Source organism: Emys orbicularis, chromosome 11 (genome assembly GCF_028017835.1).
Source record: "Emys orbicularis isolate rEmyOrb1 chromosome 11, rEmyOrb1.hap1, whole genome shotgun sequence".
In the NCBI taxonomy this organism is placed as follows: domain Eukaryota; kingdom Metazoa; phylum Chordata; order Testudines; family Emydidae; genus Emys; species Emys orbicularis.
Window position 1 is genome coordinate 77,097,908 of NC_088693.1, and position 13,940 is coordinate 77,111,847.

The 13,940-nt window shown below is 50.8% G+C and overlaps 1 protein-coding gene across 1 annotated transcript in view; it reads left to right on the forward strand.

The window, feature by feature from the left end:
• The window catches only part of COL6A1 (collagen type VI alpha 1 chain), a 66,266-nt gene that overhangs the window by 13,565 nt on the left and 38,761 nt on the right, over window positions 1-13,940 (forward strand). Inside the window, exons 7-19 of the mRNA XM_065413623.1 lie at window positions 829-849; window positions 951-995; window positions 2,321-2,374; window positions 4,558-4,602; window positions 4,735-4,761; window positions 5,730-5,756; window positions 5,857-5,901; window positions 6,853-6,906; window positions 9,584-9,646; window positions 11,292-11,354; window positions 12,305-12,358; window positions 12,443-12,478; window positions 13,526-13,588. Of these exons, the coding sequence (XP_065269695.1) occupies window positions 829-849; window positions 951-995; window positions 2,321-2,374; window positions 4,558-4,602; window positions 4,735-4,761; window positions 5,730-5,756; window positions 5,857-5,901; window positions 6,853-6,906; window positions 9,584-9,646; window positions 11,292-11,354; window positions 12,305-12,358; window positions 12,443-12,478; window positions 13,526-13,588 (597 nt within the window). The remainder of the gene's footprint in view (window positions 1-828; window positions 850-950; window positions 996-2,320; window positions 2,375-4,557; window positions 4,603-4,734; window positions 4,762-5,729; window positions 5,757-5,856; window positions 5,902-6,852; window positions 6,907-9,583; window positions 9,647-11,291; window positions 11,355-12,304; window positions 12,359-12,442; window positions 12,479-13,525; window positions 13,589-13,940) is intronic.

Genomic DNA, 13,940 nt, shown 5'->3' on the forward strand with positions numbered 1-13,940 from the left:
CTGCCCTCTCCATCTGAACGTGTTCCCTTCCCAGCCCCATCTCCCTCGCTGTCTGAGCCAAGCTGGCCCTCCTGTGAGCCGCGCCGAAAGGCAGTGCTTGTTCTCACTTCGTACTACACAACAGTGAGCCCAGAGCCAGGGCAGTTGGGCTGCCTCCATCTATAGCCCAGAGGCAGTAAAGGGATGCAGTTGACTCCTCTCTTCCAGGCAGTAGGGAACAAACTATACCAGGCCTGGAGAGCCACCCCTGAGCCTTTTCTGCTCTCCAGGCCCCCCAGGAGAATGCAGAGCTTTCGCAGCTGAGTGGACATGCCTTGAAATCTCCTGCCTATGCACAGTTCAGCTCTGGGGGAGAGGGTACACATGGAGCTCTTCTTACTCCTGCTGGCAAAAAGTACAGGATGCCCTCTCTTAGCCTTTGTTGCTAGCTGCTAGCAAGTACCCAGTGGGGTGGAGCCTGGCCACACACCCAGACGTATGTTGCTGTGCCCCCTAGGTCCAGTGAGTGCAGCTGAGCATACTGGGGGGAGAGACTTTCGGGTTTCTTATTAACACATCAGAATAACTCGGCCTCCCTGTATAGGGAGAGTGGCTAGCCTGCAGACTGTGGCACGCCAAGTCTCTTCTTGACCTCATAACAGCGTAAGTCGCCGTCGGGTGCCGCCTGCCTGGACACCTACAGTCCGATCCAGCTCGCCCCTTCCTGGGTTAATGGCAGTTCGTGGTGGGAAGGCCATAATTCAGTGTTTCAATTTCTGCCCAGGTTAACTGTGGTAGGCCAGCCCCTCCATGTCTCTAACATTGTGCTTTCTTCTTCTCTCTGGACAGTGCTGCTCCTTTGAGTGCCAGGTGAGTGGGGCGCTACCAGCCCTCCATTAGCTCGCATTGAGTACATCTTTCTCCATGTCTGTGCACGTGTCCCTGCTCTAATCATTACATGTTTTTTGCAGCCTGCTAGAGGGCCTCTGGGACCACCTGGGGATCCAGGATATGAGGTTAGTAAATAAACGCACCCAGCAGCTGCCCTGCCATGGGAGTGAGGCTGAGATGGGGTACACCAGGGCAGAGATCCCACTGGAGGGACTTGGGGTGGCCACTGGACAGGGATACTCGTGGCCTAATCACCATCTGTCTCCATGTGGTTTGTGCTCTGGCCTGCAGCCTTCCAGAGCAAGGCTGCCTCAGTCAAGAAAATATAGATTAAGGATCTTAGCAGAGAACAGTATCTGTGGCTTTAACTCCATGCCCTTTGTTAGACCACCCTCCCCCCAGAATCGCTGCTGTCTGAGAGCTTACAAGCCAGCCTTCCCTTAGCCCTACAACACAGCTGCATCCTCCAGACAAGAAGAGCTGGGTTCCTACCCAGATGCTGTTCACGCTCCCAAATGCCAGTTGTGGGCCATGCCAGGCCACTCCTCTCCTTGGAGCTGGCACTGGAGTCCTGTGACATCCCTGTCGCTCCCCAGGGTCAGCAGGCAGCACTGCTTCTGGGCCACCACCCCAGCAAGGCTCCCTGCAGTAGGAAGTAGAAGAGGGGGACAGTGCGAACTGAACCAAGGGGGGCATGTGTTGGGATCACAGCTGTGCTTTCCTGAGCTTTAGGAGAGCCAGAGTGGGGGTGACCTTCAAGTGAACACCAGTCAGTCCCTTGTGGCAAGCCCTGTGTTCCCGGGGCTTCCCTGGAGCCTCAGAGGCACGGCGACTCCTGCAGCCACGCCGTCTCACAAGGTGCTCCCCTTTCACGCAATCACTTAGCTGACATCACTGGTTTCTACTTCAAAGGAGCAGAAGTCAGACTTACCGACCAGTCATTGCCAGGATCCCATTCCATTGCCTGCGGGAAAGTCAGCGCCATGTTTGCTTTTCTCCAGTCTCCCTCTAGGCTGGGGTGGGAGATGACACATGAGATTGGGAAATAAGGAACCAGTCATGGGGAGAACAGGAGCAAAATCCTTTGAGCCCATTGGCTACAATTTCCAATTTGCTCAGTGGACCGCACTGCTCCCTCTCAGAAGCTGTAGAGATGTAGTGAGCTGGCCTGCCGGAGGTGGTGCTGTTTATGAATCAGGAAGCTCCTTGTTGGTGAGCACCTTGTCACAGACCCAAAGCAAATGAAGTAATTTGGTCCTAGACAATAAGAAGAGACACACGTCCAGCTGATCAGAAACATTAAGCTAATGACAATGAGCATGCCCGGGGCCATTTGTTCTTGGGGGAGAGTCATTCCAGGGAGTTATGCTGGGGATGAAATTGGATCACTTGATAAAGCTATATATAAATGGAGATTGTGTCCTACATTGATAAATATTTTGTGTTTCAGGGGGAAAGAGGAAAGCCAGGTCTTCCCGGTGAGAAGGGAGTTGCTGGAGAGCCAGTAAGTAGGGAAAGACATACGGGGCTTTGATGGGGGAGATTGCACCGGAGGCTATGCTTTGACCCTTAATGGCTCGTGTGAAACACTCTAGAGCCCCTGGGACAGCACTCCTTTGTAGGATGGGTCTGTATGCTCATCTTGTTCTGGGCTAACTCCATCGTGGGATGGTGCTAGACAGTCACCTTGTTCTGGGCTAGCTTGTTGCATTCCAAGAAGACGTGTGAAGGTGTAACGTTCTGTTTCAGTGTGCCAGGTACAGTGATGTTCACACTAGCATGCTTTGGCACAGGCCTTGTTCGCATGGGTCATGGGGCAGTATGTTGCTGGTTTTCCAGTCAACTGTAGTTCTGACCAATAAGTTTGTCAAACTATCATGTAGCTCTGCTCAACAATGGATGAGCTAACATGTTTACATTACTAGCTGTCGATGGTCCAACACTGCAGGAAATATGATGCCCTGGACTCCAGATAATAAACAGGATGTACCCTGTTACATGAGAATGTCCAGTCTGCTAGATCATACTTTCCCTTATTGTGACCCATCTGGAATTTTTCTCCTCCTTCTCCCGCCTCCTACTTCTCTTGGGGACCAAGACTAAGAGGTCTTAGGAAATAAAACCTCTGCAGCAGCTGTCCAATAGGCCACTCATAGCTGTGACTCTCTGGTTATCTTCTCTGCACAGACCCAGCCAGCTGGAACGTCCTGGCCACAGTCTCCAGCATTGTTAGGGAGTAAGGACAGCCCTGTGCTGGGCCAACCAGGAAGCAAACCAAAGTAGCCAAATAGATATAACAGACAGATTGGTAATGACAGGCCTTCCCACGGCCAGTGGGTCAATCAAGAAAACCCAAGGTGGTGAGGAGTCTGAATCCCTGACCGGCCCGAGTCTGAGGAGAGATGAGCTCCAAAGATGATGCAGTGTTTCAGTAGTAGCTGGCCTGGAGATTGCCTTCACTTCAGCTTCTCTTAAGGGTCGGAGGGGTTCTATAGGCCGGTCTATGTTTGGGTCCCACGCTAGTCACATAGGAACAGTTCAGTGCACAGGGAAAGGGTATCTGGTAGCGACATTTGATTGGTTACAACAGAATAGTAGACCAGCCAATGAGAGCTCCCTCCCTGCCCCCACTCCCAGTCAGGGCCACAGTGTTTCTGTGGGACACCATGGCAATGGTGCTGAGAGTGATGACAATGGTCTGAGGATGACTCAGATGAGGAGCCCTTCATCTCCTCACTGCAAACCTGTAGCCACCAGGCCTCTGAGTGCCAAACCCAAAATAACCAGGGTTTTTCTCTGACTCACCCATCCCATGGATGCCCACCTCACTTTCGCTCTGGTGCTTCTCTCCACTATAGACAGGGCAGTGTTACAGGGAGGTGTTTAATCTGCTAACAGGAGGAGGAAAACATCATTTTCCCTCCTCCCCGTTTTATTAGGTACATTTATTTTTGTAGGTGTATTTCTCCCACACCCATCAGTGCACAGTCAGCTTGTGTGTTTTCAGCTTGGAAAACATGTGACTATATATTTTCTTCTTTGTCGTTTTTTTCCTAGACTTAACTTTCATCCCAAATGACACCTCTTGCAGCTCTCGGTTTCCCCAGACCTGGAGAGGACCTGATTTTCAGATATTCATATCGAGAGCTTTAAGGGGATGAATCCTTCCTTACCTTCCCAAGGAAGCAATTAAGTTTCCTTTAACTTCTTGAGATGGTTAGATGCTTGCAACATAAAAGTTAATGAGTACTCGCTGTGTATTGGTATGTGAAGAGGAATCGCTCTGTATGACCCACTGGCAAAGTTTGGATTTGAAACCCAGCAGCAAAATTTGCACTGAAATACCCAGCCTAGATTTGGCAGAAATAAATCAATTTGTCTTCACTTTCCGTTGTATTTGTTGATAAGATTGGAACCCAGGTGTAGGGAAGTGGGTGTTATGCAGACGATGAAAAGTGCAGCGCAGTTGAATGAAGTTCTGAAGTGGACAGAGATATTTCAGGAACATGTTTTTGGCATGTGGGTTTTTGTTGAATTTGTTTTAAAACCTAGAAATCCATCATAAATAGAGAGAGCTTGAATACCATTTCCCCCTTACATATACATAGTATGCTGCTGAACAGGAGGGGTTGTGGTTAGCGATTTCCTGCTATAAAGATTCTAATGTGTTGGGGTTTTGTACCCTAGGGCAACCAAGGTGACCTGGGACCCATTGGCTACCAGGGGATGAAGGTATGTACAATTTCCTTTGCAGTCTATTGGAGGGTGATTAGGAGTAGTAGCATCGTCATGGCGTCTTAGAGCTGTGTTATGATGCACACTTCATTGTCTCAGTTTAATTGTTGTCTGTCTTTTGTTGTTTAGGGAGAAAAAGGCACTCGAGGAGAAAAGGTGAGTGTGGCATGCAGTGTGCAGTCAGTGGCCTTCGTCAATCCTGCAGGTTTTGCTAATTTCCCCACACAGTCTCCTGTGACAACCTCCCCCTTTGGCAGCATGACTAGGCTTTCTCCTGGAGACTGTAACGTGGCCTCCTCCACTGCCACTGCCAACACCGTGTCCTGGGGGGATCCATCAACTACATTTATCTACTTCTGTGCTCCTTTGTCAGCTTAGTGACTCTATGGTTGCTTCTCTCTCTCACACAAACACACACTGCTATGGGTGATTGGTTTCCCCTCACGACACTCACACCAGAAGGGCTTACCTCAGGGGAGTAACGAGAAGCAGTTTTTTCCTAGGCTCAGCAGGACTCTGACCCTGGCTGATTCAGCCCCAGTGGGGTCTGCATCTCCCAACATTGGCAAGTTGAGTGCGGGAGGTCCAGCACCACAACGCAGCTGGGCATGTAGTCCTCACATTCCAGCAAGGCAAGGCCAGAGGGACAGGCGCTCTAGGACTCCCCACTGTGGAGTCAGGAGTGACTTGGGGCTCAGAGAGCTGTAGTCCAGACTGATGATCCTTTCCATGAACTTTCAAGCCCAGCCTGCTGGGTGTTCGCCCACCCGCCATGTCTGCCCTCTTCTCCAGCGCCCTGCTAGGAGCAGGATGTTATCCAGGCAGTTGAGACAGAGACAAAGTGCTATGGATGGGCGTTGGAATATGCACCAGAGTGAAGTGTTATCTTGAAACACCAGTTACCCGCTAGTGTGAATTTGTCCTTCCTCCCATTAGCGAGGGGAGGGGGAAAGCCCTGCCTCCTTTCCTAGAGAAGAGGCAGGCCGACTTCGAAGGGGAGCTTGCATCCTCTGTCTCCCGTCCTTCCCGGTCAGCTGGGCCAAGCCAACGCACAGCCCACACATGGCCGGGAGGTGAACGTGACCTGTCTGCTGTCACTAACCTCTCCTCTCCTTTCCGGACAGGGCTCGCGAGGATCCAAAGGAGCTAAGGTGAGCTGCTGGGATTTTCCTATGACTTGGTGGGCCCTGATGGGGTGTGGAGCGTGCTGGAAATGGTTTCTACACTGTTCTCTTGTTTCTCTCCTCCCAGGGGGAGAAGGGCAGACGTGGCATTGACGGCATAGATGGCATGAAGGTGAGTCTCGCGCTTAGGGGCACAGCATGCTGGGAGTGCTATCTGTGTACGCTGGTTACCATAGAGACACCTGTGGGCCAGGAGCCTGATGCTGGAAGGCCAGGAGGCTCTGTTTGACTCCAGGGCGTTTTGGGCTCCCCATGCCCTCAGGGGTGGGGTCGTGGCACAGAGTGATTGGGGGCTGGGCGCAGGACCAGGCACTGATCTTGGGACCTGCAGTAAAGCCATACAGCTACTGGGATGGGAGCAGCCAAGGAAGGGAGAACGGTGAGGCAACTGCCCAGGCCTGACCTCCCCCCGACAGCACAGATCCCAAAGGAAGAAATCTGGCCTGAATCCAGCTGGGGATCCAACAGAGACTTAATGCTCCGTGTGCTGAGGGCTCCTTTCTGGATTCCCAGTGAGGGGCCTGTCACTAGGACAGGGCCTGGGCTGGGTGTCTCAGCTGTTCCCTGCCCCTCCGCCCCTCTCAGGAACAGTGCTCCCGGCTGAAGTCAGTTACTGTGCAGCCCATTACAGCTGTGTCTGGGCACACTGCATGATGTAAAGCAATTCATCAGCTCAGTGGCCTGCGCCCCCTGGCTGGCCCTCAGTCCCAAACTCCCACCCCTGGCCTGGGGATGGAGCCCCTCCTGCTGCCTTTGGGGAGGCAGGAGTTCCCCCAGGACTCCCTCCAGCACCGCTACCAGTAACACCCAGCTTTATCAGCAGCCGTCACTTCCTCCTCTCCAGCGGGGAGAGGGCTGGCTATTGGGACTCGGGCATGGGACTCCCGCCCAGTCCTCAAGCCAGCCAGCGCCCCTCTGTGCGGTCCCTAATCTGTCAGGGCTCGTCAGGGGAGGCTGCTGATCTGTGGAGGGGGCTCCGCAGCTATTACTGCCTTCACGTCCCATGGGCGCTGCCTGCTCACACAGCATGACCCCCATTGCCAGCCTTTTCCTTTCCTTCCAGGGGGAGAGTGGATTTTCTGGATTGCCAGGCTGCAAGGGATCACCAGGATTTGATGTACGTACTTGGCTGGTTTGCTTTTCGTTACAATAACCAATACAGCTTGATGTGGAGAGTGGTAGAGCCTAGGGCTGGAAGTTGGGCAGACTGGCAACCAGTCAAAGAGAATCTCAAAGTGGGGGTGCCAGGAGCAGGGCACTATCACGGGGTGGGAGGGGGGGCAGCACGAGGCATGATGGCGTTCCTCATCTCCTGCCTAGGACTGTGTGTGTTGTCTGGGGTCTTGAGAGAGCAGAAAAGGGGCTTCGTTGCCCCTTTAACCTTTGAGTTGTGACTGAATTGGCTAAGAAGTCCACCATGCTGGGTATGGATGTGTGATTGTTAGCCATATTTGGGTGCTAGCTCTGTATGTCGCATTTGGGGCACTGGTCAAATTGGGCTCGTTTAAGATGGTATTTGCTAGAGCGATCTGAGATTTGTGACTAGTGTGAAAGCCCAGAAATCACCCTGGTCAGACTACAAAACCTAGCTGCCTGCAATAAAACCTTCTCTAGAGAGAGCAAGGAAGTCTAGCATGGGCCTAGTCTTCAGCTCGCAGTGCACGAGCAAGGAATGACAGGGAAATGCCTAATGTTTATTGGCACTGCAGCACCAGTCTCTGGCTTTCTCCAGAGCACATGTCAGGTGTCTGAAATTCGGGGAATAGTTTGCAAGTCAGCAGAAAATACTGGCTCACCCAAGCTGCTGGGCGGTATAGGGGGTCTCTTCCACTGAAGGGACAGAACCCCTGCCAAGCTTTGTAATGCAGGAAAGGGTTAACGGTCTCAGCTGCAATGACCAATGGCCTCATTACAGCTGCTAGAGGTTTGAATTTGCAGATAATTCACATGACTAATTCCTTCCTATCTGTGGTGTTCTGGACAGTACAGTAGTAGTTGTATAGGAAATTCCAGGAGTAACAGGGTTTTCTGGGGTGATTTGGCAGCTTTTCACCCAGAGGTCCTTGGTGTGTGGCTTTTGGGTTTTTAAACCATTATATATAGGCAAATCTACAAGCTCCTTGAGGTGAAATCCTGCCTGCACTGAGGTGGCAAAACTCCCATTGATTCAGCGGGGCCGTATTTCATACTTTGTATTTTTGTGAAAATGTGATTTGCTTGTGGTGAGAACCTTCTTATCACAGTGTGGCTTGAAAGAAGTAATGTGGAGTGTAAGTTTGTCTGGGACTTTCTATGCCATTCATCACCACGGCGTCCAAGTAGTTGGTCAGCATTTTCAAATGTAAGCCTCAATCAAGATGGGCTGATATTCACAGCTGCTGAGCGTCTGCATCTCCCTTTGATTTTAGCTAGAGTAGTGGATGCTCCGTCTTTTGATAGCCAGGACACTTTACTGAGATGGCCAAAGGCCTGATTCTGCGAATACCTATGCTTGTGGGTAAAGTTAGTCCCATGTGTGAGCATTCGCAAGACTGGACACTATATACTGATGGATTAAGGTCTCTAACTTTAGGGACTTAACTGAAAATTTTGACCGTAGAGTTTAATCAACAGGGAACCCTGACTGCTAAACAGAAATAGTCCAGCTAATCCTTTGATTATAATGGAACCTCCAAAGGAGACGATTCAGTCTAGCTATACTGTGTATGTGTGAGCATTTCCTTCCTAGCTGAACACCTTGTTTTGTAATAAATACATGCATCTTATAGCACTTCAGACAGTTTGAAATTTGCCAAGAAGAGTAATTTTATTAAAACAAAACTTTCAGAACCTAAGGCCTGAATAGTCCGATGTGCAAATCCTGTGCCTTGACTTTTCAGGTTACATCATTCATCACTCAGGGGGTTGTTATTCCACACCCACTGGTCTGCTTTTCTAGGAAGGGTGTTTCAGTGTGTGATACATTTTCATTTGCTATACCTTAAATGTGAGTATTCACCCAGGAGGTGTAGTCCAAAAGCAGATCAAAACAGTTATTTTTATACATACCTCACTTGGTTGCAATTTATACAAACTGTGGCTTGTGCAGTTTCATTGGTGTACAGGCAGATTAAGTAATTAAAGGAAATCGTAAAATCAGAGTGAATTGTTCCACTGACGAATCTTGGGAAATGTTCAAGCCAGAAACGGTGTAACTAGGGCAGATCTTGATTCCCTCTTGTGTTTTGATTATGGGTCACCTAAAGATAATTGATCACAACGGAGTGGGGAGTGTATCCGTTCCATTTGATGGATTTAAGGGGTCAGGACCCCATTTTTTCTAAAAATTGTTAAATAACTACAAAGTATAGCCTTTGCCTGTTCATTTCTGTGTGCCAAGTTATGTCAGTCTCTTAATTGTTCCATTTGCCAGAGGTAGATGACCAGTTATTTCCCATCTGTTCATGGCACAGCACATTCTGCTTTATTGGCATTAATACAACATTCAAATTTAAACATTATCACTAGAATCCACCAATGAGGCTCAAAAGTGGCTTTGCTTTAATTTATTTTTTAATTTCAAAAGCAAGTCAATGTTTACAGCATTTTATAAGAAGACGCAGTGTCGGAATGTGACTCTCACAGCCCCAGAGATACCTAGCTCAAGAATACTTTAAACTTCCTCAATCCCTGTGTTTCTGACTAGTTTACTTATTCACCTCTTCATTTCGAGTCCCCAGAATGTGATAGGCTATTTAGTGACGCTTGAAGGTTTGATTTTCTGCATATGTTGACAATAGCCTGGTTTTTAATAGGGATTACAAGGCCCTCCTGGACCTAACGGAGATTCTGGTGATTACGGACCCAAAGGAACGAAGGTGAGCCATGAGTCACACCCGGGATTAAATCAGCCATGATACACCTCCAGCTTCCCTCTGTCAATGCTATGGGGGTTGCAGGGCACCCTGAGCTCTGCCCCTGCTAAATGTTAATGCCAGGAGGATGAAGTGAGAAGCCAGCACGAGAGTTGGAAATCATGCTCCTATTAACAGTAGACGGGCGGTACTGGCCTTCTTCTCTGCCTGCATGTGGAAAGGGGATTTAATTGTTTAACAGAGTGTGAGGTGTCACTAATTGTTAAAGTTTCCTTGGCAAATCCATGTACCAAAATGAATAACGATGCTGCAGCTCCTACTTCATTAAACAGAGTCACTGGCCAAAGATAATAGACTTCTTCTAGATCAGTCGTTCAGATTGGTGATAAACACAGTAAAACAGGTGTCTGGAGAGCTGCAAAATGGAAAATGTTATCATGGCATTAGGTCTTGTAAGTCTAGGTAACAAAAAGGAATGCTATTGGCTGACATCGGGTGAGTTCTGAAAGGGCTTAAAATGTCAGCTGTTAAACGCAGACTCCGTGGTTTGTAACTCACTTCGGAAAGGCCCGGACTGACACGGACTACTGGGGCCACCAAAAGGTTCTTAGAAGTTTATGGGGCATCATGTTTCCTGTCAGAGGCTTAACTGGGCCGCTTTCAGCTCTGTGGCTCATGGCCCTGTGATTTAAAGAACAGAAATGTTTCCCAGCAGATGAATGTGCAGCTGCAAATGTAAGGGGGATGTAATTTTGAAGCCCTGATATCATACTTGTCCCAAGGCTCTCTGTGTTCCTAGAAAATTTTCACCAGCTGAGCTGTTTGCTGTGCGGCTCTGAGGCTGGTCTCAGAGCTTCCTTTAATGGAATGTCTGCAGGGTGCAAAATGTGCTCGTCTGGTGTGCAGCAGTGTAATACTGCTGTGCTTTTCATGAAGGTTAGTCTCCAGACCTTTGTTGCTGGAAGGTTCACACCGTGGGGGCCAACCCAAAAGAGAGACTGAATCGTTGTATGAATGTGGAGTCAACTCCCAACAAGAGACAAGGCATTTTCAGAAGACTGAGATTAATAGTTTGGGGCACAGTAGTCAGAATACATAGGCCACTGTGATGCATCACTTCCTCTGTTAGTGTTCAGTTCCTTCATAGCTTTCCAAGCAACCTGAGATAGTAGCTGAGTGCGCAGAACAGCTCAGAATACACACAAGCAATCCCAGAACGCTTAGGGTCAGAGCAAAATGGATGCAGGGGTACAGAAGCCTTGTGGTTTCATAAAACCATCTCCTCATCTCTAAGATGCCTTCCTCCTCTGAGACGTATAAACCCGGCCACTTCACAGCCTCGACTGCAGATGGCTCAAAGTGGCGAATTCCCTTTGAGGTCAGCGAAGTCCCTTTGAGTAAATCTGCCCGGTTTAAATCCCTGTCATTGGGGCGGAGAGTGCCCTAATGCTCTGTTACCCAGGGCTGAGCTCTCTGTGGCCAATGACAAAAATTGGTCTGACACATGACGGAAAAATGGCTTTTGGTAAGAGCTGGGAGCCGGGTCTGGTTGCTTAGTTTGATACAACTAAACTCCAGGGTTCAAGATGGACCAGTGTGAGCTGGGAGTGGTGCTTCATATTTATAACACCCTTTATCTTTTGTCAAGGGAGAACCTGGGGAGCCTGGGAACGCAGGCAGACCTGGGAAAGATGGAAACTCTGGAGACAAGGTAAACCACCTTAGCAACCAGACAGAGCACAGGGATTGAGGACAATCACCTCTGCCCCTGTTACTGCTGGCTAGAGCTGCCATGTAACTTCCAAGTACCTATACAGGAGCACTGCCAGCTTTTTTGCCACCCTAGGCGGCGGAAGGTCCCGCCCCCGAAATCCCGCCCCCGACAGAGGCGGCGGAAGGTCCCGCCCCCGAAATACCGACGACGACCGGGGCGGCCGAAGATCCGGCTGCCGCCGTCGCCGCCCCCCAAATGTTAGCGCCCTAGGCGACCACCTAGGTCGCCTAATGGGTTGCGCCGGCCCTGTACCTATGCATGGCAAGGACAGTTCTCAGCCTTTGCTCTCTGGTTTTTCTAAAAATTCAAACTGAAAGGAAAAATTGTTTTTTTCACAACCCAGGGGGTAATGTAACAGGACCTGCTGGCAGTGTGACCAGTGGGGAAATGTTTGGTTCTTTACACAGCTCCTCTTTGGGTCCAATGGTTAGCTGGGGGGGGGGGGGGGTGCCTTATCAGTGGGGCTATATGGCCTGGCCTTCATCCCCAGAATGCTTATGCTACTGTGTCACTGTCCTCAGCCGAGGAGCCCCATTACACGTGAGTGAGGTTAAGCCCATGCATAAGTATTTACAACAGCAGGGCCGTAACCAGGGACGCTGGCACAATTTGTATAGTGGGGGTGCTGAGAGCCATTGGACCAAACTGTAAACTCGGGATTTGGTGGAAATCACTTCAAGCCGGGGGGTACGACAGCACTCCTAGTTCCAGCACCTATGGCCTTAACCCTTTCAATCTGAAAGAGAAGCCTCCAACCAGCCGTATTGCTTCCTCTGAAGACTAGATCGACTGTGTAGTCTGCAGCTGTGTTACTGGTGCACAGCTAGCTTGTTACTCCAAACCCCTGTGATTGATCTTGTTTGCTTGTGTCTGATTTGCCTGTTTAGGGACAAGCTGGCAGTCCTGGTGGCCCTGGAGAGAAAGGGGAGTTGGGGGATGAGGTGAGTCATGTGTGCGCCTGCATTTGGCTGATTGGATTTGCTGGGACTTTTGACTGTATTAACACTGTTTTTATGTCTGTGTAGGGCGCTCCAGGCCCAGTTGGCCCATCTGGAGAAAGGGTAAGAGCGCCCTGCTATACTGTACTTCTGGGTCACAAGCCATGGCGGGAGGGGGCCCGGGCATGTCTGGGCTTGGCTACCCATCAGAGGGGCTGAGGTAACTAAGGCGTGAGCAGAGACAGGCTGAGACCGGCTGAGAACGGCTGGGGAGCCTTCCGAGCGCATCCTTTCCAGCAGCTCCCTGCACTTAGCCTGCTCCGAGCCCTGGGAGTTCTGCGGCTAAGTCAGGCCGTTCTTTGGGGGCGACCTGGGAGCGTTTGTTTAAAACCCTGCGTTCGAATCTGTCCCGAAGTAACACTGATGGAGCAGGCCAGAATCTGGCCACACATTCCTCCATTGCCTCATTTAGAAACCTATTCAAACAGAGGTTAACTCTCCTCCTCTCCCTACTGGCTGAGCAAAGGACTGTTTCTAGTTTATGTATTGCTGTGTTTGTGTGTTGTAATGGTACACATGCGAGTGCATTAATACAGTTATAACCCTGTGCCCCATGATCCTCAAAGCCGAGGGAGCCATTGCTACTGCTGTCATACCAGCGCTGGACAGGCCGCTGTGCAAACAGCCAGGCGTTGCCCTGAGGAGTTCGCAGTCTGAAGTGGGGGGTACGGTAGTCGCTCACAGATGATAGACTGGGAACCATGGATAGATCTGCATAATGAGCTGGATTATTTCTCCTGTGGGAGGAGGCTCTGGGGGAGGAAATCTGTGGAGACTCCTCCCCCCCCCCCCCTTTGTTGTTCCATCAGAGGATGGGGATTTGGACCCATCTCCAAACCTGGTAGATATCCAGGTATGGGGGGGTCTTGCCATCCTCACTGGGGCCCTGTGCTCTGCCCCAGCTGTGGCCCCCCCTTGGCAGTCCCTCCAGCTCCTGCTGGCTGCAGTGGCCTTTGTGAGGTGAGGAGAGGGGTGTGTGGTGTTATTCACATGTGGTCGAGAGCTGGGTTGTCCTGGGCCCCTGTGATCACGCCGAGTGATGCAGCGTGTCCAGCGCTGACCCTCGTGCGGAGCAGATTCTGGACCGGCACTCTGTTTCTTTCTAAACAGGGAGACAAAGGAGAACGAGGGCCACTGGGCACCCCCGGCACTCGTGGGCCCAAAGGAGACAAGGTAACTACTCGCGTGCACACAGCTGTGCCTCGCTCCTGGCTGGCTGGGCTCGCCACATCTGCTTCAGCACAAAGGCACTAACCTGGACAGGAAGGGAGCTGAAATGTGCTCCCAGCCTCCAGTCCCCACCAGACTGTGGCCAGTCCTGCAGTCCTGTCCCATGCCAAGCTCCCGCTGACTCCACTGGGTGTTACGAGAGCCACAAGGCTGCATGCCCGGGGCCCTGCTGCCTGTCACCTACCCAGCTATTCCTGCAGTGACTCTGTCAGCGCCAGCATGCACTGCCATGGCCATCGCTTCAGTGGGCTCCAGCGTGAGACTCCCAGGGACAGAACCAGGGTGGGGGGAAGGG